This window comes from Ruditapes philippinarum, unplaced genomic scaffold (assembly GCF_026571515.1).
Source record: "Ruditapes philippinarum isolate M1 unplaced genomic scaffold, ASM2657151v2 ctg6033_1_1_1_1, whole genome shotgun sequence".
In the NCBI taxonomy this organism is placed as follows: Eukaryota; Metazoa; Mollusca; class Bivalvia; order Venerida; family Veneridae; genus Ruditapes; species Ruditapes philippinarum.
In genome coordinates, this window is record NW_026859677.1 from 54424 (window position 1) to 78832 (window position 24409).

The window sequence follows — 24409 nt, forward strand, 5'->3', positions numbered from 1 at the left end:
TTAATGAAATATTTAACAGTCCAAAACAGTCACTGAACTTAATCACAATTTTCACAACATGATAGTTTTTAAATTAATATATTGTTACAACAGTTGCTACTTATGAAGGTGCAAAATGACAGTTTTTCCTCAGAGAGCATTGGGCATTGTGTGAATATATTCATCTTTGTCGAGAGTCTCGGCGTTAGCTGTGGCTTATGTCATGGACTAACGTGAATTTGACAATTCCGTCCAGCGGATTCGGCTTTTCTAAAGAAAGCAAGGCTCTGTACCCAAACATGACATATAATCAGTTCAATTAAAACAAACGCTTGCTTTAGTTTTCGACGTTTCTAGCGTTTTTTTTTATTTAAAATTTACTGAATACGGGAGATTCGTAGCTATAACATCAGTTTGAAAGTCGCAAAATGACATTTTTTTCTGCGAAAAAAATCGATTATAAATATAAAAAAGTTCTATGGTATATATGTAACGTACTTGTTCATTTTACCTATTTTAAAATTAACAAAAAGAGTTTGAAATCATTACCAATATGTTGTCAATATAGCCTCTAGATAGTCACAAAATGCCAGGATATCGCTTCCTCTTTCAAAAAAATTTCTCGGGGGGGAGCATGCCCCCGAACCTCCCCAGTTAAGGAGTACATACCAAAAAAGCTCAGTTACGCCCCTGGCGACCCAACAACAACAACAGAAATCAAATTCAAGGACAGATAATTCAAGGTCGATGATCACAAGATCATGCAACGTTAAAATAGATTCTGCTATGTAGTTTTCAGTCTGCTATGCATCTACATGTATATGCAACCCTAGCGTACGCCTGCAAATCACATGGCATTTTGCATATTAGCGTTCATTAACTAAAATGTGTTTGTATAGTTAGTTATGCGACGCTTAGATTATTATCATATTTTATCATATTTGATTGGGTAGTTTAAATATTACCTTATAAACGTGTTAAAAAAGAAATTCAAAAACAAAAATGGCGGATATCAGTATTATAATATCTAAAGTTTTTCTTCTTAACTTGTGCATTTTTCTTCATTCTGCAAGAGGTAAGTGCTGATCAACATATCTGTATGTTTTTTTTTTTTAAATCTTATTTTTGTAAGGTTGCATACGTTGTTATGAATGTTGTTGTTTTTTTGTTGTTGTTCATTCTGTTTGCATAGTGAAATCGCATTTTTTTATTTAAATTTTCGTTTTTTTTTATTTAATCAATGTGTAATATGTAGGTTTAACGATCTTAAACATTAGTATCCATTTTACTCACAAACTTTATGAAATAATTAAGTAGTGAGATGGCAATCAAATTACTCTAAAAGTAAAATTTGAATTTTATTTATAGATTTGCTCTCTATTGTTACCAAGTACCGCGCGTAAAATTAATTATTATATATATACCGCGTAAAATAATTAACTATGAACGGTGTTCCGTTAGGGCCATCGCCTATAGAAAAAGTATGCATTTAATTAAGAAGTCTTCAGTGCCTGCAGAATTTATATTTATTGCATAAGGCTAGAACTATATGCTAACCATTTTACTAACGATTGATCTAGCATATCTCAATACACTTAATTATCATACGTGCCTGACTTTTTCCTTTGAATTATCGTGCTTTCCATGCTTTCTTTTCAAAATTATCATACTTTCTAAAACATCATAATTGTGTCCTCTAAAATATCATATTTTCTTTGTTTTGTCAGATATTGCCATGATTGCATGACTTCATATTCATAATTATCATTCTTGCATTGATAAAAGCTTTAGTTAATCATTCCTTTTTATTAATCTCCCAAATTATCAAATTGCATATCATTAACTTCTTAATTCTCATACTTTTAACCTTATAGTTCTTTTACTTGCATTTATTTATCTTTTGGTCAATCATGCGTTCTTATAAATATCATAACTGCATGCTTAAATCGTACTTAGTATCATACTTGCATGTTTTATTGTAATCTTTCACGTCCTTTCTGTGTTTATCTTTCAAATTATCATACTTCCATGGTCGTACCCTATAAAGTTCAGTGCTTGCATGGCTTTTTATATGTATTTTCATACTTGCGTTGCATAATTATATTAATTATGAAACTTGCGTTACTTGTGTGTCCTCCCTTTGTGACAATCATTTTTGACTATGTCACATAAATAAGTATAAATGACTGGCTGAATCCTGTCAATTAATTTATCAATAAATAACTTGTGCATGGCTTTATCCTATGATTTATCATACTTGCATGGCAGAGCCACGTTACCACTGTAAACAGATACTCTTTAGCTACATTCCTGTCTGTACAGGCCTTATGTTCTCATGACAATAATGAACATATGAGTTGTCATGCATGCATGACTAAATATCCTCTAAAATATTATCCGTGCACAGCGGCTCGGGTTATATATGCAAGCAACCGTTTATATATAACCACATGACCTGTCAAAATCTATATAGCTAATAATATATATTGATTTAGTAGGTTTATGATACTTTTTGAAAGGGGCCATATCAAAGAATTGGTGCGAAACGTTTGAATATTACTCCCTTGACATAAAAAAAGAAAATATATTAAATATTTTTTTGTTTATTCGGTTATGTACGTCGATTTGATTTGATGAAGGTATGAAACATAGCTCTATTGGGTTATGAAGCCAGCGGATTAAATAATCCGACGGTTTATAGTAACTTGGTTTGATAGATATAAATACATATACATGCGCCCTTCAAGGAATAAAATAACATTTCCCGGTGCATGATTTGTACATAGTTGTGGATTTTACAATCGTCAACTTATTAAAATTGTGGAGTTATATCGCAAATTAAGCTTAAAAAGTAAAGAGTCAAAATTTATCATTAATATATTCCTCCTCAAACACATCGTCGGATACCCACGATTGATAAACATGTCACATAACATGCAATCAGATAAATGTTAATGGTTCGGCCGTGGGTATCCGACGATGAGGTGAAAGAGACCCAGTTTGAAAAGGCATTATTATATAAGAAAAGTAGAAAACATCATTGCAGACGCGTTTTTTTTTTCTTTTCTTTTTTTAAGAGCACAGAATTTTTATCAACGAATTCAGCCCCCATATTTCATCAATACAACAAATTTAATACATTATGCACGTAATAAGCAAACCATGCTTTTAATATTCCACAGAGACTTAACAAATTAATCATATTTTAAATGACAATATTTTGTAATATGTAATACAACATTATATTTATTTAAATATTACATTACAAAGAACATTATTTCATTATGAACATGTCGATACAATTGAAAATGGCAAGAGTTTTAGTATTGAAGCATATCTGATTTCAAATCATACTGTTTATCTTATAATCTATTAAACACTTTTACATTCCAAACATTAATCAAAATGTTTCGCATTATGTGATATCAACGAAATTGAAACCGAATTTCATTTTATGTTTAAATCTAAATCGTATAAAGAATTGCGAACTAATTAATATATCAAACAAAATTGTATAAATTGCTCGAGTTAAGCAATGAAATGAATGCGTTCTAATTTATCTATGTATATTTATTATCTCAGCCGATGAAAAAAATCTTCTCTTGGGCAGAATATTGTTACTTTTGTCTTTAAGCATGTACCTTGAATAAGGTAACTTATTAATCTATTGAATGCATGTTTATTTTAGGAGATTCGTTTAGTTTATCATCGAATCAACAGGGCTTGAAGTTAAGAGACGATGGAGGCCGGGTAGAAAGATCTACAGGGTGTTCTGATGACGGTAAATTTATAGAATACGAGCATGCGTGGTTATTCTGTCTAACCACAAACTCAAAGAAAAAAAATCTAGAATGAGACTTTTTAAAAAATGCTGTTTAAAGATTTTGAATTGGAAGAGATTAGTCTTTACCACCAGAATAGAGCGAGGCCAGCCCAAATGTCCGTGCAGCGTGACCAAGCTCTTTACTGCTGGTAGCTTAATTTTTCGGACTAAGTCTGTCTGAGATCGGTTTGACTTCCTGAAAAACTTACAGGGAAGAACTGACTTCTAAAAGGATTTTCATCAGTCATTTTAAAATTGCTATCTGAAATCCGGGAATCTCATTGGCCATCCTATAATTAGAGTAATAATCTAAACGATCTTTCTGACACGTATAAACGTTCAATTTATAAAAGAACCTAAAGGAGTATCGGAAGCACAGTTTCTTGTAAAATTCCTCGGATATTTGAGATCCCGTAAATTCAAGTGCATACCGAAAGACACCATGCAAGTAAAAGCAGTTTTACCGTTTACGGTATGTTTTTAAAGACAGAAGCTACTTCTTACTGTACTTTAACATTGAAATCCCTTAACCTTTACAACTTGGACGCCAACGGTTTTTCAAGTAGTGCAAACCTGTAAAAAGATTATTCTGCAGGTGTATTATTAACATTCATAATTACTTCATAATACTTAGTCGCATTATATTGTACGATAAAATCTAGATCGTAAAATGTAAAGGAACACTATGATTCTTTTTTTATTCTGTCTCATTTTAAACTGCAGTTATAACACATTTAATGTTTGTAATCAAGTACATGTAGAAGGTCTTACGCTTTATCATTTTTTATCTTTAAAAGATAACTCACAAAAACCGGTAAATCGAATATTTAAAAGAAATAATTATGGAAACTAAGTTTCGATGTGGTCTTAATAAGATAAAACACTTGATTAAAAAAAGAAAGAATGGCTAGATAAACATAACCTGTCCCATTTTACACACACCGTGTCAATCTCGTTGAAATACAACCATTTTATCAGTCGCAACTTTTCGACTCTTTCCGTTAATCTTCGGATAAGATAATACGTTCCGATTGCAATTTTAGCTCATTAAGGCACCCATGCTTCGTGGAAAGTGACTTTAATACGACGTTTCGTTTTGACAATCGTGATCTTTTAATTAGTCTGTACCCGCGATGCACGATGGTACGATGGTGAAAACTTTAAACATGACTATTTCAGGATAAAATATTTCAGATCATTTTACTGTAACAAAATACCAAAGATATAAGTTTTTGAGACATAGAACAAGTAGCATTTCCGAGGAAAAGTGGACCTTCAAGAGCAGGCTGGATGTGTATCCAATGAAAAATGTAGCACTAAATTTGAACGTTTTTGTCAAAAAAGTAACAAAATGTAAAAAGACTTTTTAACTTCCATACAAAGTAATAAATCACTGTAACTGAATGATTTTGCAAAAGTCAAGAAAGCAACATATTCAGATAACTTGCGAACGAGTAACTTTAAAAGCACATTATGCTTCAGAAATGCTACTTATTCTATTTCTCAAAACCTATAATTTTTGGAATTTTGTAACAGTTATCAAAGTAATACTCATTTACCATATACATGGACTATCTCTTTATATAAAGGTCTGTTAGCAATTTTTATAATAATAGTGAATTAGTCTTTTGTATGGAAGTAAAAATACTACTTTGTTTGTTTACATTTTGCTACCTTTTTGACACATTTCTGTACGTTCAGCGATACTTGCTTCAGTTACCAAGCTCTAATTCAATTATTTATTGACACTATCAAATTTTACATTTCTAGTATTTAGAAATATTGATTTCTGAAGCATAATGCGACTTTTACAGAATGACAAAAGAAAAAAGTATCTGAGAAATGAAATAAAAGCATTTGTCTGACTTATTGGGCCTTTAATGTTTCAATTTCTATTATACTGAGATAGTTAAATGAAATGAGTTAAGTCTATTATTAAGTGCATATTTCTTTTCAGCAAAACAACTTAAAGCGGTTCCAAATTATGCGGATATGTACGGAGGAAGAATTGTTGATCTTTCTGGTCCATGTTTCGCGACAGTCAAATCGGCATATTGCCAGTTCAAAAACGTATGTTAACAGTTCTTCTTTGCAAACATGTTGTTGCCGTTACAGTTACATTTAAGGCCGCAGCAGTTACTGCTGATGCAGCAGTTACCGTTGCTACTGCAGTTACCAATGCTGCTGTAGTTACAGTTTCTGCTATAGTCACCGTTGCTGATGCAGTTACCTGTAGTTGCTACAGTTAAAGCTGCTGCTGCAGTTACTGTTGGGCTTGTAGTTACCATTGCTGCTGTAGTTACCATTGCTGCTGTAGTAACCGTTTGTTGCTGCAATTACCGTTGCTGTTGTAGTTACCGCTGCTGTTGCAGTTATCGCTGCTGCTGTAGTTACCGCTGCTGCTGCAGTTACCGTTGCTGCTGTAGTTACCGTTGCTGCTGCAGTTACCGTTGCCGGTGTTGTTACCGTTGCTGATGTAGTTACCGTTGCTGCTTAAGTTACCGCTGCTGATGCAGTTACCGTTGCTGCTTTAGTAAACGTTGCTGCTGTAGTAACAGCTGCTGCTGCAGTTACTGTTGCGACTGTAGTTACCATTGCTGCTGAGGTTTCCATTCCTGCTGTAGTTACAGCTGCTGCTGAAGTTAAACGGTTGCGACTGTAGTAACCGAAGCTGACGTTGTAACGGTTGCTACTGAAGCTACTGATGCTGCTGTAGTTACCGTTGCTGCTGTTGTAACGACTGCTGATGCAGTTACTGTTGCTGCTAGAGTTACCGTTGCTGCTGTAGTTAACATTGCTGCTGTAGTTACCGTTGCAACTGCAGTTACCGTTGCTGATTAAGTAAGTGTTGCTGCTGTAGTAAGTGTTGCTGTAGTAGTTACCGCTGTTGTTGAAAGTACTGTTGCTGCTGCATTTACCGTTGTTGCTGCATTTACCGTTGTTGCTATAATTACTGTTGCTGCTGCAGTTATCGTTGCTGCTGAAGTTACCGTTGCTGCTATAATTACTGTTGCTGCTGTAGTTACCGTTGCTGCTCTAGTTACTGTTACTGCTGTAGTTACCGTTGCTGCTGTAGTAACTGTTGCTACTGTAGTTACCGCTGCTGCTGTAGTTATCGTTTCTGCTGCAATAACCACTGCACTGTAGTTACCGTTAATGCTGTAGTTACCGTTGATGCTGTAGTTAGTGTTGCTGCTGCTGTTACCGTTGCTGTAGTAGCAACCGCTGCTGCTGTAGTTTCTGTTGCAGCTGCGCTGCTGCTGCAGTTCTCGTTGCTGCTGTAGTTACCATTGCCGCTGTGGTTACTGTTGCTCCTGCAGATACCGTTTCAACTGCAGTTATTGCTGCTACAGTAGCTACCACTCCTTCAGCAGTTTCTGTTGCTACTGTAGTTACCGCTGGTGCTGTAGTTACTGTTGAGATTTAGTAACCGTTGCTGCTTTAGTAAACGTTGCTGATGTAGTCATTGTTGCTTGGGAAGTTACCGTTGCTGATGTAGTTACCGTTGCTGATATATAGTTACCGTTGCTGATCGCGATTCAAATAATAGTCCTCATCATACATAAATAATTTCTGTCGATCTTATAAACCATGAGTTAATTCCACTTAGTTAAAAACCTACAGGATAATGTTGTGATTTGGTTGGCAACAGGTTGTAAAATGCGATGTTTTCCAAAGCTGTTGTGTTAGGCGGAACCATTAGGTAATAACAGCGGTAATAACACTGGAACAAAATTCAGGGGGGGGGGGGATATTCAATTAGCCGTAGCAAATATGAATATGACGAAACAATATTAAAGAGACGCTATTTCCTTACCAGAAAAGTTATTGGGAGTTAAATAGTGTGCATCTGACATACAAATGATGCATAAATTATTTTAATATCCTCTGAATTGACTTATTATAAAACTAGAAATAGGATGTATAAATGTACATGTTACAAAATACTTGCAAAAGATAGTTATATTGTCAGTGAAATATTAAAACTTTGCTTTATCACATACCCTTTGCAATTTTTGCGTTCTTTTCAGCCACATGACGGCGTAGTCCTGGCGAATCAGAAAGCTGTAGGCGATATAAGCAGAACAAATGTCCGGTGTATGGTGCCTAGACTTCTAGTACGTGACCGCGTGATTTTAAGTGTTTCAACGGACAATAAGACAACCTACCCATACAGTACGAACTTCACTATTGGTAAGGGATGAATTCATATTCAAATTAAGACCTTCATAATTTAAAAATTTCGAGTATCAGCATAACAAAATTAAAATAGAATTACAAACGCAGTGTGCAACTGTAGTAAGATTTGTTTAAATTTAGTTTTAAATTTTATTTAAAGGGACTTTACTGCGGGTTTTTTAATATGACGAGATTGGAAATATTTTTCGGAAATTAATTTTCCATGTGATGTAGGTATAGACCAATAATTTATTCGAATAATTTCGAATGTTTGCTCTCTTCGTTTTTTCCTAAAAATTATTTAAATTGAGAAAAATGGCCCTAAATTGAAAAGCGTTACCACGCCTTTTTGCTTAAAAAAAGCAAAAAATACGGTGTTTAATATTTCTTAAATATCTTTTGCAAATCTTACTATTTTTAATGTTCAGGCTGATCTATGGAATTCATTTTTTTGATGTTTTAGGTTTTATAAAAATACAGTGGTCATCGCTGTAAACATCCCTAGACATCTCTTTGAGAAATAAACGTGAAAATATTTCTGGGGCATAATGGACCTTTAAAGTTCCATGTGTCGCTATAGCAGCAGAACTACAATTGTATTCTATTTCTGATCTTGCTTCAGTTTTTCCCAGAAGAATACCACCCTCAGTGAAGCCTGTAGGGGAATGGTTATTTCACAATGCAACTGTTCTAAGTCTTAAATGGAATTATACATTGCTCACCAACGACCAAAATTCTCTGGTTGACATACGACTCATTGGTTTCAAGGAGAGTGATGGAAAAGTATAATTTTACCATATTTTAGTTCATATGCAACTCATCCGTGCACTTCACAAGTATTATTCCATTTTCGTCAAATAAAATTACCGATTTTATGATTTTGTAAAACCTTAATCAGAGGTCACGTGTTGCTACTTTACCGCTCGTATGTGAATGATGTTTTGCTTTACTCGTTGAACAGATATGCGCTGTGCCGTACATGTTCACTGTCTTGCCAAAACAGAAACTTTTAATAACACGTTTTTGGAACACTCTTCCAAGACCCAGTGGTTGGTATAAATGAAAACAAAATAAAAAAAATTATTGTCGAAGGTGTGCCGAGCAAGCTAGATAAGACGATCTCTAGGACCATCCACTTCCACAAAGTCAACATATTGAATCAGTCCTACGCAATCTGACTAAAGTTCAGATCTACTTATTTCTGTTAGGTAGATCTGATGACAACCGAATATGCTTCGCCTCTTTATCCGATAAAGTTATTTTAGCCATGCAATCAACCGTTTGTTTTGCCAGTTTACCTGTCGGCTATATGGACAATGCCATGTTTGTTCTCAAAACCCTCAGTATTGGTTTTCCCAAGGTTAACATTAGAAACCACATCGCTTTCAAAATTGTGAAAGCTCGCCGCTGATTGGCTGTGTGAAAGGTCACCAGAAATGATTTAGTATTTGGTCACGGTTAGATCTTAAAGCAGAGCATTATTTATAGCTGAATTTTATTAGTGTGCAGTCCTACGCTAAATATTTTCAAAGGACGCCTGTCTATCTTTTAATCTGGACACAGCCATTCACCATTAAATTTTGTTTTTTTTTTTAAATAAAATCTCCTGACAGAATAGTGAACTGTGCAGATCATGATTAGATGGCATGGGTGTGTCGAATGGTTTTGGTTTGCACTGGCGAATAAATATGTTCAGTTGCCGCTAGAATGATTAAAGAAAGCATGAAAATAATAGAAAATGGTAATCGAGTTTTGGTTTGCATTGCTTTTATCAAATCTTTTTTCTTAAATTCATAAATCTACAAGATGCATATTTATCTTATATACTTTTAGATACTAGGTAAATAAGCACACGCGCACACACAGCGAAACGATAACTAATGCCCTCTTTTAAATTTATGTTAATGAAAGTGCATGTTGGCATTTCATTGCAGGCAATTTACAAACATTTGATCATCCTTGGTAAAGATGTACCGGCGTCAATTGGTGAGTATGAATTTGAAATCAGTAACTACCAATGCAGTGGACAAGACTGTTTCGAGTATGAGGTCGGATTGGTTGAGGTGAAACTACAAGACAAGTTCACGCCTACCAAGAACAAGTATTTGATACTTATTATGTTCTGTATGTGAATTGTCTTAAGATGCTCGTAGTATGAAAAAAGATGACGTTTAAACTTTTGAAAATGTCGTACACTGTAAAATTAATAGCGTGGTATACTCGGTTTAATTCGTTGAGTCTGGTTGATTTTAAACTCACCACTTCGTGGTCAAGCTGAGGTATAGTGATGGGGCTATGTCCGGCGTCCGTCGTCGTGCGTCGTTCGTCGTCAACAATTGGATTGTTAACAGTCTAGCAGTCACAGTTTTGATTGGATCATCATCAAACTTTGTCAGAATGTTTGTCTCAATTACATATATGTCGCATTTGAAGATGGCTTATTGTATCTGGGGTCAAAACTTAGTCACAGGGGCTAAACATAGAAAAAAGCTTGTTAACACTCTGATGGCTGCAGTTTTGATCCAGATATTCTTGAAATTTGGTCAAGTTCGAAAATGGGTTACCTCCGGTCAAAAACTAGATCACAGGTGCTTAAAATAGAAAAATCTTTTTAACACTCTAGTGAATGTAGTGTTGATCCAAATGTTCTGGAAATTTGTCAGGAAAGTTGTTTTGATGATTTGTAGGTCAAGTTCGAAGATGGGACATCTCCGGTCAAAAACTAGGTCACAGGAGCTAAACATAGAAATAACTTGTTAACACTCTAGTAGCTGCAGTTTTGATCCAAATATTCTGGAAATTTGTCAGGAAGGTTGCTTTGATGACTTATAGGTCAAGTTCGAATATGGGTCATTTTCGGTAAAAAAAACTAGGTCACAGGAGCTAAAAATTTAAAAATCTTGATAACACTCTAGTGACTGCAGTTTTGATCCAAATATTCATGAAGTTGGTCAGGAAGGTTGTTTAGATGATTTCTAGGTGAAGTTCGAAGAAGATGGATCAGCTCCGGTCAGAAACAAGGTCAAGGAGCTAAAATAGAAAAAGCTTGTTAACACTCTAGTTGCTGCAGTTTTGATCCAAACATTCTTGAAATTGGTCAGGAAGGTTTTTTGATGATTACTAGGTAAAGTTTGAATATGGGTCGTCCCCGGTCAAAAGCTAGGTCACATTGCCCAAATATGGAAACACCTTTTTAACACACTAGGGGTTATATTTTTTACTCAATTGTCATCAAACTTGGCCAGGATGCTTGTATAAGACATTGCTTGGATGCGGTTGATAAGCCAGGGGAGCAATATTGGGCCATCATGGCCCTTTTGTTTTTAATTTTGAACGGTAGTGGTATTTGAATTTCTCTTATAGTTTATATGTTTTGTAAAAGATCTCATATTATAACTTCGAAATAGTAAGACCATTATAATAAAGAAAAGACTACAGCTGGAGGATCTGAACTCAATCGGGATTATGTCACATCGGGATTGTGTCTTATCATCACTTCTGGCAGGATCACAAGGTTATCACATGCATATAGTAACAAACTTTGATTTATTTATTTTTACAGGTTTTTGTCAACAAATCGTGTACCACTCGGTTGGTTTGTCAGAAATGTAATGAAAGCAAAATACGGCTCGGATTGGCCCTCTGATTTGTGTATGAAATGGCATAAAAGCGCATCTCGGGACATGAAATGGTTTGACGAGATTCTTAAATGTCCATGTTCGTTAGCTCAGGCGATTGCAGACTTTGGAAGGTGGCATCCTGACATCGGATGCAATCTACAAATGGCGGCCAATAGGAACAATTGTAAATACCACCATGCTGCCGTGCATTGTGTGCGTTCCGTGCAGCCAGTGTAAGTTAAAGAACTTTTTAGCGTTTTTGAATTTTTATACATTTAATAATGATACAATACTTCATATCTTGTCTATTTTGTTGTAGTTAATGTCATCCGTTTTTTTCTTGTAAAAAAGAGTGTTTATGTCTTGTTTATGAGTGTGACATGTAAAAAAAGCTTTTAAAAGTGGGTTATCAAATGACATCTTAAAGTGCTTGATGATTTTGAAGAGGTTTTGAATAATTCACAAGAATAGCCGTCCAGAAATTAATTTTTATTAAGTGTAATTTCTTTCAAGCTGAGAGCCATACACGTGCAAGTTATGTTTTGATGACTCGCCCATGGCAATTTTTTTATGTCCTTGATCTTTCTTTTACCTTAAGTATTAGATCTACTTGCATTGAATGACAAATAAAATGTACTTACAAAAATCATTTCTTTTTATTAGACAAACATGGTATAAAAACATTCTAAAATACTTAAAGTACTAATTCAAGGCGATTTTTATTTTATATTGCAAGGTTCATTGTGTCCCCACGTTAGGGGGCATTCAGATTTACGCTTGTCCGTCCGTCCGTTCTCATGTTGTGTCGCATTTACGTAAAAGTGCTTGAGCTAATGCCAAGCTGCTATATTCAGCATTCTCTACAATGCCAACAGCTTTGATATTTTGGAAAATCTATAAAAAAGGTTTTAGATATTATAATGCAGTTTGGGTCTAAAATGACAACATCGTATGACCAAATCACTGAAAATTTTGTTGTAAAACGTGACCTTTTTTAACAATGCATTTCAGGTGAGCTTAAGAACTATTATGGCCCTTTTTTAAAGAAATTTGTTTCTTTGTTTGTTTGTTTGCTCTGATTTACTTAAATGACACGGGACTATATTGTTGCGCCTATGTATAGATATAATTGTTGTTCTAAGATATATGCAAGGCATGATAAGAAGACGATTTGTCTTCAAAAATTGCTTTAATGTTTACCGATGTGTTGTTGCTCTGAAAATTTTATATGTTAAAAATGAAGATGCTGCACTTATTTGTACAACAATGCTGATTTCCTGAGCTAATTGGCTTTAAGAAGAAGTGATATAATGCGTGCTTTGATCAACGAACAATATATTTAAGACTTTGTTTTTATCACAGCATGCTATTATTTTAGCAATGCTAACCAAAATTTATTTGATATGACATAGCTTCAGATCCAAACAAAATAAAAAAGCTTTCATTTTATATTAAAGAAATGGAGCCGGTAACCAGTGTTGTTACAGCGCTAAAGGATATCTTGTGTTCGCGGCAGACACATATTTTGGAAGTACAGCTGACAGAAGTCACGATTGGGGAGCTGCACCTTATGGTAAACCTGGTCATGTTCCAATTCTCTCTCATTGGGTAGATGATATAATTCCGCTATTTATCTGTTGCCAGTGGACCGACTTCAAGTCATGTGACTATTACGTTGACCTGAGAGGAACTACGGATTGTACGGAATATAACCCTCCTGTACCAGGTATATGTCTGCTAAATCTAAACTGTTATATCCTACCATATCAACCATCAAGCTAAAACGCTCACATGCCAATGTCACACTTGGAGGTCAACATTGATGGCGGGTTTAATTTGTAATGTCCATAACTTTTCATCTATGAGCGGATTTTGAAAAACAATAACTTGGTGCAGATATAGTGATCACCATAATATGAAGATGCTACACCAAGACCCTACCTCCAAGGTCAATGTTACACTAAGAAGTTAAAGCTTAAGGTCTCTTTAAGGACCGTTTTAGGTCAACATAATAAGTTTGCACAAGTATAGACAATGTGTCACAACAACCAGAACCTCTGTCATAAGTAAATGGCAGAATGTCTGTATTTCCATTGTCCAGAAATGTAATATAGGTTCCAGTGAAAAATATTAATATAAAAAGATAATAGCGAGAGGAAGTGCACTGTAAAAGAACCCAAACTCTATCTCTCTTTTTTAACTATCTCCAGGCGTTGTTATTATTTTGTCAGTGATAAAACTGCACAATTGTATTTCTCTACATAAACATAGGCAATTATTTTATTTCATTTCATATAATGAATTTATTATTCCATATGCACATGTAGCATTTATCAAGATTTGCCCTAAAAATCTATATCTAAACATATACCTCAAACTTTTGAAATAATGTTTTCCTGTGTTTCATCTTAAACTTAAACGGCGTAAATTAGTAACTCTATACCTTTAAAATTCTAGTTATAATTATCATATTTTCAGCTTGGATAATGGTCGATATATTTTCAAACTTTCCGAGCTATTGTTAGTGACGAATGATTCCAACGAAAACCAATGGCATTATTATAATTATTCTAACGATATCACATATCTGTCAACACGTAACTATCCTGGATTATGGACCCTATTTTCCAGGTTTGCTAATTAATGATGAGAACAAAAGTACTTTCAACAAATGTCCGTCAGATTGTAGGGCAGGTTGGCCTTCATGGGTTTTTGTTTTCTTTTGAAGTTTATTTCTTTGTTTTATCGTTTTATGAAGTTTCTTACTATACTGCTAGTTTGTAACATAATTATGATGATGTAAGAATTGTGACGAAGTTTCACTGCAATATCAATTTTACAGCGTTTGTGTTCGGACTAGGTCACATTGCGACATTTAGAGGCCGGAAAATCCGCATCATGGCGGCGGGGGATTACATCTTGCTTAAAGCGGGGACCACAGAGGTGCAGGCGAGATTTGAAAATAATCTTACTCCACCTGAAAGTAAGCAGTTATAACTAAAATTTTGAAGTCGACAAGGCATAGATCTACATGTTGTTTTATCAATGGCATTTGTATAATCAAATATCAAATTGAAAATAACAAAAATTAGCAATGGATGTTTTTGCCATTGCGTTTTTAAGTAAATTTAATTAAATGGAAGTTACCGTGGGAAGTTTTGTGAAAACAAATGGTTGATTTAATTAAAGGGAAGTTACAGTGTAAAAGCAATGTTTGGTAAGTTAGAGGCTCACTCTGTAACAATTTCATTTTCCTTCCAGGTAAACCCACATGGACTTCAGATTATACCTCATTACAAGTCGTGAGGGTTATTAAAAACGCGTTTACGTTGACATCTGTGGCCATAGAAAATGATGGCGTATCAGACAGGGTTGAACTACGATTGCACAAAGATGATACTGACAATATCGAAGTGCTACTGAATGGAGAAATTAAACTATTTAAGGAGAAATCTTTAAAATGGCAAGATTTCAAAGGTAATCCTAGCTGTGTTAGTGCCAGTGACAAATTGAAAATATCTTTTTAGTGATTCAGTGGTATCTATTATGAATTTTTTAAATTTAATTGTCATAATTATAACATATGATATTTTAGTGTAGACTAAACCGTTTTTGTTATAAACTTTATAGATCTAATGTATTTTTCAATAAAACGTTGATTATAAACAAAACTATATATCATACATTAAACAATAGTTTTAGTAGTTCTGCTGCAAAACGAGTTGCAAAGGTGGTTAACGAGCAGCCGACTTTCAGCAAATGCTTTGGAAATACATTATATGTTAGATATATTCCGATCATGCAATTGAAGACATTTAGTCTAAAACTAAAATACATACAGATCATGCAAAAAGAAAAGAAAGATCAATGCCTACTTTCAGCTTAGCAAAAACAAACTATTTTTAATGTTCTATATGGGGCCGGGCTATAAAATATAAAAAGACTATCACATATAGGACATTAAAAATAAATTATTTCAAGTACCTCTGGTAGCAATGTCACGTTTTTCGATGTTAAAATGTTTGAGTTTTTTGTTGAGTTTTTTCTTTTTGAATTGCCAGTGCATTCCACATATTTCTTTTCAATGCTCTATCATTTCAGGTGTTGCGGTTATCAATACCACCTTGGCCGGAAAGAATTGCAATTTTACAGTGCTTCTTACCAATAACATAGGGTTCCAAGTGGCAACCGTTGCTGGCACCATGCAGCTAGATCTTATGATGCCTACGGATGTTATTGTAATTTTTATTTACATATTATTTTAATTTATGCAGATATTTTTATCTAATTAATAAGATGCTAAATATCTCTTATTAAATCAAAATACAGAAGTTTATAACCAAAGCAGCAAAAAACATAGATTTGCACAATGTATGGATTCTAGAATTTTACGTATTGTGATGTGAGGGCCACGTCATTATCTACCGACGTCAATAAAAATTATTTTATAATTTATAACAACCATTATAGCACTACTGATAGCTCATTACAGCATTTAAATCATCATCAATAGTTTGAAGTACATTAGTAGTAATAAAATGTGAAGCCACCAGACACCTTGGATTTTTTAACGTACATTTCTGGTTGAAAGAAGTAATGTTATATCAACTGTTTATTGATAAAGTGATTCTATATGTTCATCTTAAAATGTAAATCAATAAAAGCGAAATAATTCTAAATTATTAGACACTACTTATCTTAATTGTAATTAAACTCTTACCCTACTGGAAACCAAAACTAAAAACCTTTTGACACAAGCATAGAGAAAACCAAGATGGCACATCCGTGCAGTCTGACAAGCCGCTGTTTTGTTAGTACATGTAGCTCAGATTTTGTATTTTCTCATCGAAATCCCTATAAATGAAATAGAATATACAAAAACAAAGCGAGACAAATCTATTATAGAAACTCAGCAGGTTACGGAAAAAGCCACATCATGCTTCAGAAATCAATACTTTTTAGCTCGACTATTCGATAAGAATAAGTAGAGCTATTGTAGTCACCCGAGCGTCGGCGTCGGCGTCTGCGTCGGCGTCGGCGTAACCACTTATGTTAAAGTTTTTGTAATAGTTCAAATATTTTCAAAGTCCATTGACATATGGCTTTGAAACTTTGCGCAATTGTTCACCATCATGACCCAAACCTGTAGACAGGAGGAGGTAACTCTATTAAGCATTTTGACAGAATTATGCCCCTTTTTCGACTTAGAATTTATGTTAAAGTTTTTGTAATAGTTCAAATATTTTCAAAGTCCATTGACATATGGCTTTGAAACTTTGCACACTTGTTCACCATCATGACCCCAACCTGTACACAGGAGGAGGCAACTCTATCAAGCATTTTGACAGAATTATGCCCCTTTTTCGACTTAGAATTTATGTTAAAGTTTTTGTAATAGTTCAAATATTTTCAAAGTCCATTGACATATGGCTTTGAAACTTTGCACACTTGTACACCATCAAGACCCCAACCTGTAAACAGGAGGAGGTAACTGTATCAAGCATTATTTTTACTATCAAGCACTAAGAATAGTCGAGCGTTGCTGTCCTACCGACAGCTCTTGTTTTAATTGTTTAATAATGTTAAAATTATCGATTAAATGCATGTTAGATGTTTTACAGCGATGCGCTATGTGTCGTAATGGTAGCAAAAATGTAAATTTGTGCAAAATACTAACTCACCATGATTATACAAGTTGCAAACAGAACTAAAGATACAAAAGATAGTTCGGACATATAGCAAATGAGTATATTTTGTGAAACTATAACAAGATACCTATATATAAAAGATATAGGTTTTGATAAATAAAATTGATAAAAAAGGAGAAATAAAAATGATTGCATTTCTAACGCATATTTCTGACGCATAATGGGCCTGTTTATAATGGATATGTTTTAATTCATCAACTTATAAAAATCATATTAAATAAATTTTTGTATTTTACATGGTGACTACAGAAAGTGACATCTGGATTATTCGGAAACATTGACGGTGGGAAAACATTGCCGAATGGTGAATCAATTGTTTATGATGCTTACAAACCCGAAGAAGTGTACAATTTTGAAAAAGCATGTAAGTTTTTTATATAAATAAATTGTCAGAACTCCGCTTTAATGATTTTCTTTAACTTCAAATTAGCACAAAAAATTATTTATTTTGCAATTTTGTAAATAACCACAACAATTATCTTTTTCCATTACTGTTAATTCACTTTATTTCTTGGACTTGGAATTTCGTGATTTTTGTCACAAAGAACATTTTGTGGACTGTTAATTTTTCCAAAAGGGGAAATATAAATAATGTCTTGCAAAATAATCTTACAGCAGACGAAATGAAATTTCGTCGTGGAGACCTGAAAATTAGTTCTCCACGGATAATAATGAGCATATACATAACAAATTTTAGGAGTTCAATTATAATTTGTGTGCTTCATATATTAAAACGTAAATGATATTATCCAGAGCATCAAGATAATTTTTCAATCAATCTTATGACGATAAATAAAAATTAAAAACCGAGAAACAGTGTTGGTAATACATTTACCATTCTAAAACTCACGTGATTTTGTCACTACAGACAAAGAAGGAAAAAAAAACTGGTGTTAAACTGCCAATAAACACCGGTAAGGGACTACTTGTATATGCGCTGTTATGTTTTCACCCTCGATTGTATAGTTTACAAAGCATTTTAAAGCAACAATAAAAAACATTTTTATTTATATTTTCAGTTCATATAATGTTTTCTTTTCATACAATACCGAAATAATATCTCACAATCACTAACGCCACATATTAGATCCATATCAGTTAATAAATATTTTGACAAAACGGCGCCAATCCGTAAGCAGCGTAATGACGTCACCCTAAGTAAACAACTCATTTATAAACAAGCTGACGTTATTTCATACAGACAAGAATGATAAATGGGGCACTGATGTAAACACAATACGACGTAAGTTTTTATTGTTGAAAACTTGATAAAATAACGTTTTTTTCTTATTATTTCTTTTGTTTAATAATTTCTATATCTTCGCAACAGTAGGGTGCGAAAATCGAACAGCGTTATATACGAAAATCGGCACCGGAAGTTATTTCCGCTTGAAAAATAACATTAGTAATTTTCCTTATTCATCGTGTTAGAATCGAAATAACATCGGCCTGAGAGGTGTATATCGGCTATTTAACACCGGTATTGTCGTTTTGATGCGACAAAATTAACCACTCAGGCCTACGGCCTTCGTGGTCAATTCCTACGCATCAAAACTCCAAACCGGTGTTAAATAGCCGATATACACCTCTTAGGCCGATGTTATTTCTTAAGTAAACGCTTTTACCAAGACGTATAAAAGTCCTTATCTTAGATGCGTTCACAAAACCCGAACGACTTACACCACAGTTTTGTACATTCCTCTTTCATCTTTTCTATAAGAAAAATTCTAAATTTCAGAATCGTAGGTACCTAATACATTTAAAATATACCATTTTATCTTATTTCAGGGAAGGTGAAAAGTAACAACTTTTTTAAAGACAATAAAACGTTTTCAACAGAACCAATTTTCAACCCTAAAGCAAAATCATTATTTGTACGTTACTGTGAATTCAACAGATTTAACTTTTATAATGCTTGTGGATTTGATTACACGTAAGTATAACTAGTAATAGTTAATAATAAGTTGGTCGACAACTCGGATAAAAGTGAGTTGGTCTATAATGAAAGGTATGCAAAGCAATAAATGATTATGTTCATAGTATTTAGTATTCAGACATTACATGTTGTTGGCATGTGCTAGATACATGATCAGATATGGCGTTATTATATTTATATATCAGGTAATAACAAGATATTCCAAGTAACTTAGTAACATGATCTATTCAATTAAAATTTCAAATTCATCTGTATGCATTATGCAAGCGTCTTCATGCATAACCTAGAACAGAATTGGTACCATAATGTAAGAACTTTATTTTGCTAAACAAGAATTCAGATCTAGAATTTAGATTCGTTAGAAACAGTTATCTCTGACTGCTCTCTTGTGGACCTGAACTCAACCAGAGCACAAACTAGGACCAAGAAGCTCCAGTAAGGTCTCAACATTTCTTTTCAAGCATTCTTTAAGAATATCCAAATGTTACATTACTATTGTTTATATCGATAATTGGAATACTTATGGATAATGTGCCCATTGCAGACCAATCCACTTTAAAAAGTAGATAATGTACCTGTCTGTTGTAAAGGCGTGAAACTAGTTTATTTCTTGTTTTCTCTCAATGTACACTTACTGAAAATAAAACTAACATTCTCTCATATTTCAGACTTACGGAAAGCAAGACATGTTGTTTCTCATAGCAAACTTTTCTGAGCAAGTCCTTTTATAGTGTGGCACTAGTTGGCAGTCTTATATTTAAAGCACAGGTTCTAATATTGTGTAACCATCATTTTAAACAGATTTAAAGCAAGTCAAACCAATTGCTGCTTTTGAAAAAAAAATGTTTATCTCTTAAATGAAACAACAGATTTTGTCGAATGTATAATTGCTTTTTTATCAGTCGTACTGGCTCAACAGTGATCGCTAAGGCAACAGAGGAAGCTGGTTACAGGCAAAAGTCTCTTGTTTATAATTTAAAGCCAAGTATGTTGTAACTTTGTATTTACTTTATTTTCTATCATTTACAGTAATCATTACCAGTAGGCATTTATTCGTTTCAATCTTTACAACAAGTAAAGTAATTTTAACATTATTGCTCAAATATTTAACACTAATTTTATAATTTTAAAACTGTTTAGTATTATATATCTTTGTATAGAATCAAAGTAAAAAGGCTAGCTATAAAATGGTATCTTCAAGAACCAAGAACAACATACTGTTTCATAGGATATAATGTACTCATTTAAATGTGCGCAATGATGCATTAGATATGCTGTAATATGCATTTTTGTTCTTCAACCATTCTGAACACTACCGGCTAATTAGTGACACTACGTGAAGAACAAAAGAAGATCTGAACAATAGTCAGATTTGTTCTTCTGCATCATGCCGATCTTAAGGTAGTCTAACTGTAATGCTTTCCCGCCAAAAAATCTAGCATCTGCCCATACCTTAATAAATCGGCCATTTCCGGAAAGTTACTTTTCACAATCTTCGGTTTTCAATATGTATTCAACATTTTTAACCGTTTATAACCGAAATTAAGTAAATAACGATAAAGGATGAGTGGTTGTAAATAATATAATGCACTGTTTATTGAAAAAATAACGTTATAGAAGTAGCCGATTTGCTACAATATTGACCGATGTTTGATTTTTTTCGCGGGAAAGAATAAAACTACCTTAAAGTCGGGTCAATGTGGCAAGTGTGTATTTTGCTTTTTTTCAGTCCGGTCCTGTGGTTTACTGGATGTTCCGAGATCTAAAAAATCGAGCTATGAATACACAATTGGTACAACCACAACTGTAACTGAATGTAGGAGCGGTTCTTTATCGGGTAACACCACATATACATGCGTCTACACTTCGAGTGTAACTCAGGCCTGGTCTCCGGATGTGACAGCAAAATGTGGTATAAAAGGGTTTTTTTTAGCATAAGCTTTAACAAACCTCTTTATTTGTAGGGACATTTGGTATTGATATCAATTTAAATATTGTATATATTGTTCTTATTTAATTGATTGATTTTGTCAGATATATACATTTTATAAATACAGTTGCATTAAAACATCTATAGACTGACAGAAGGTATTTAATGACAATGTATCAATACGTGCGTACACATAAAATTAGAACAGTTGTATCACGCCTATACAAAAGTTCCATCTGACTACATGCTAGATTTTAGTTGTTCTCTGACGGTAGCAAAAATAATCTCAATACTTTATAAATTTTATTCCCTTATTGTCATCATTTTCACATAAGACAAGAAGCAAGAAACTATTTTCCATGGCTTGCTGTCTCTTTGCTTGCGACAAAGCGACAGGAAGACATTTGACAAAACTTTGTTGTCTTTTTGCTGCAAGCGAGAAAGTGACAGGAAGCCAGTTTGCAAGGAATTGTTTGGCTATTTTGTCTTTTTGTTGTTGCTTGTTCCGGACAAACGCATACTTCTTCATCGGTATTACGCCGCTTTTCATGGAATGGCAAAAACGCAACGTAATATTGGTGGTTCTATGATAACCGCCATATGAACACATCTGCAATGTTTCTAAAATAAAAATAAAAAAATCACAATTCTCATGTTCAAATAAAAGGAGCATAGATTGTAACTTGCACTTGCCACTACCGTCTATGAACAGGCACTGTTAAACCGAGACCATTTTCAAATCTTGCCGTTTCAGACGTCGTTCAGGTTTCCACACAATTGTCATATGTCGTGTTAACGCCGTAAAAATCGAATTGTACATACATGTACAATAAGAGGTGATATAGTTCCGATCCTTGCATGCCATTCATCACGACATTTTTGTGGTGTTGTGATATTCTTTTAACCATTTTTAAGTAATATATAGTCAGTATACCCTCTTTAATACTATATAATCAACATAAGGAATTTTTCTTCTTTTGACGTCTTGTATGTGATATGCAGGTTTCAAACATCGAATTCCCGTTAAAAATTTCATTCTGTTTAGTTTTGCCTATTGTTTTCTCGTTAAGAACACATTCTTTTACGTGGGGACCATACGCTGCTAAGTTTGAAATGACACGAAAATATCACATTGAAGGCTCCATGATAACCGCAGTATGAACCGATAGAATGTTTCTTCATTCCAGGATTCATTATTTACATGTTAAAATGTTAAATTCTGCAAAAGCTGGTGCTGGGGGGGGGGGCATGGACGGTAGCTTGCATTTACAACCACCGGCCATGAACAGGCTCAATGAAACAGACCTTGCAACATTTTCATGTTTCCATTTTTTAGCGTTATTTAAGGTGTTAACTTTTTAACATCATTTTTGTGTTTTACTTTGCAACAAAGAGTAAAGTAGTCAGTTGACACCGCCTTGTTGACACCAGAATAGCTTCTTTTTTATATTTTGCTAAAGCCAATTAGCATACTGTAAAACACTTATTATTCGCGAGAAATTTATTTTCGCTAATATTCGCGAGTTTTCTAAGACGCGAATTCATATTTCTCGCGAATATTTCACTTTGTCTATACACTTGTCCGAAAATGAACACTATCCGAAAATGCGTACACATGGATATATATCTGCGGGAAAGTATCGTACATCATGTCGCTATTCAATTGTTGCAGCATATACATATCGTACAGATTACTAGTATAAAATATTTATCTGTAACAATTTGGTATTATTGAGGAATTGGAAAAAAACTTCTTCGCTGCGTATTACCTGTGTCAAGGAAGGTAAGTGTGACTTGCACTAGAATTAAGAATAAACAAATTAATGCGTCTCACAAAATTTAAATGGTATTTCTACAGATTGTTCTAATTAATGTGAAAATCTGTCCAACTTAATGGAGTAATTAAATTTCCAAGACAATTTATCAAGGTCAGTGTCTATTGAACAATACCCGTGACAAACACAGTGAACACATATCAAATAATTATCAAACTTTATTGAAATATTTTTAGACAGACGGTTTCACTTAACAAGAAGATTAGCAAGATATCAGAAAAAATCGATACAGATATAAATGCATTCGTCGCACAATAAACGATGCAAAGTTAATGAACGGACAGGACAGAAAATATCTGAATGACATCGGGTTTCCGGTTTCACATTTTTCGGGAAGACGCGAATTCATGTTGACGCGAAATAATTATTTTGGACATTTTGCCTCAAATTCGCGAAATAAGGTTCTCGCGAAAAATAAGTGTTTTACAGTAGTTTTTCTCTCGTCTTTTTGTGTCTGTCAACGCAACAACAATGACTTTAAATTTATCAAAACCATTGGCTGCAGTTTAGACACGCTAAAGATCTTTGTTGTCAATTTTATTTTCAGAATTGGAAATGGAAATGGAAATAGAAAATTCGTCTTACTCGTCTAACACAGGAATGATTGTTGGTACCGTGGTTACTGTTTTAGTTGTTGGTGCAATTATAATTATTTAGGTTGTCCTCGTTTTTGTGCGGAAAAGAAGAGATGGTAAGGTTTTATTTTAGTAAATTTTCAACTTCAGAAGATGTCCGTGAAGTACGCGGGCTAACGGGCTAGCAGTCTAGCGGGCTAACAGTATGAACTGAGCGGGCTAGCAGTCTAGCGGGTTAACAGTGTGAACTGGGCGGGCAAGCAGTCTAGCGGGCTAACAGTGTGAACTGGGCTGGCTATAGGTATAGCGGGCTAACAGTGTGAACTGGGCGGGCTGGTGGGCCAGCGGGCTAAAATCTTAAACTTCATTGATTGAACATTAAAACCTCATGATACATTGCCTGGCAGTGTGAAGTGGGCGGGCTAACAGTGTAGCGGGCAAGCAGTGTGGAACTTGGCGGGCTGCGGGCCAGCGGGCTAAAATCTTAAACTTTATTGATTGAACATTAAAACCTCATGATACATTTCCTAGCAGTGTGAATTGGACGGGCTGACAGTGTAGCGGGCTAGCAGTGTGAACTGGGCGGGCTGGCGGGCCAACGGGCTAAAATCTAAAACTTTATTGATTGAACATAAAAATGTTATGATACATTACCTGGCAGTGTGAAGTGGGGGGGCTAACAGTGTAGCGGGCTAGCAGTGTGAACTGGGCGGGCTGGCGGGCCAGCGGGCTAAAATCTAAAAACTTTATTGATTGAACATAAAAATGTTATGATACATTCCCTGGCAGTGTGAAGTGGGCGCGGCTAACAGTGTAGCGGGCTA

At 34.4% G+C, this 24409-nt stretch overlaps 1 protein-coding gene across 2 annotated transcripts; it reads left to right on the forward strand.

Annotated features, from left to right (window-relative positions):
• The first annotated feature begins 718 nt into the window (after nucleotides 1-718).
• On the forward strand, nucleotides 719-23883 carry LOC132757483 (sushi domain-containing protein 2-like). 2 transcript variants are annotated; one of them, XM_060748769.1, is made up of 16 exons: nucleotides 719-1054; nucleotides 3668-3760; nucleotides 5760-5872; nucleotides 7834-7996; nucleotides 8604-8764; nucleotides 9916-10082; nucleotides 11544-11834; nucleotides 13059-13327; nucleotides 14444-14584; nucleotides 14863-15078; nucleotides 15703-15839; nucleotides 17559-17673; nucleotides 19098-19242; nucleotides 20148-20230; nucleotides 20975-21157; nucleotides 23558-23883. In XM_060748769.1, exons 1-16 carry the CDS (start codon nucleotides 982-984, stop codon nucleotides 23665-23667), a joined length of 2460 nt encoding a protein of 819 aa, XP_060604752.1. In that variant the 5' UTR covers nucleotides 719-981; the 3' UTR covers nucleotides 23668-23883. The 2 variants fall into 2 exon arrangements, with proteins under 2 accessions (XP_060604752.1, XP_060604753.1); XM_060748770.1 differs by lacking the exon at nucleotides 3668-3760.
• The last annotated feature ends 526 nt before the right edge of the window (nucleotides 23884-24409 follow it).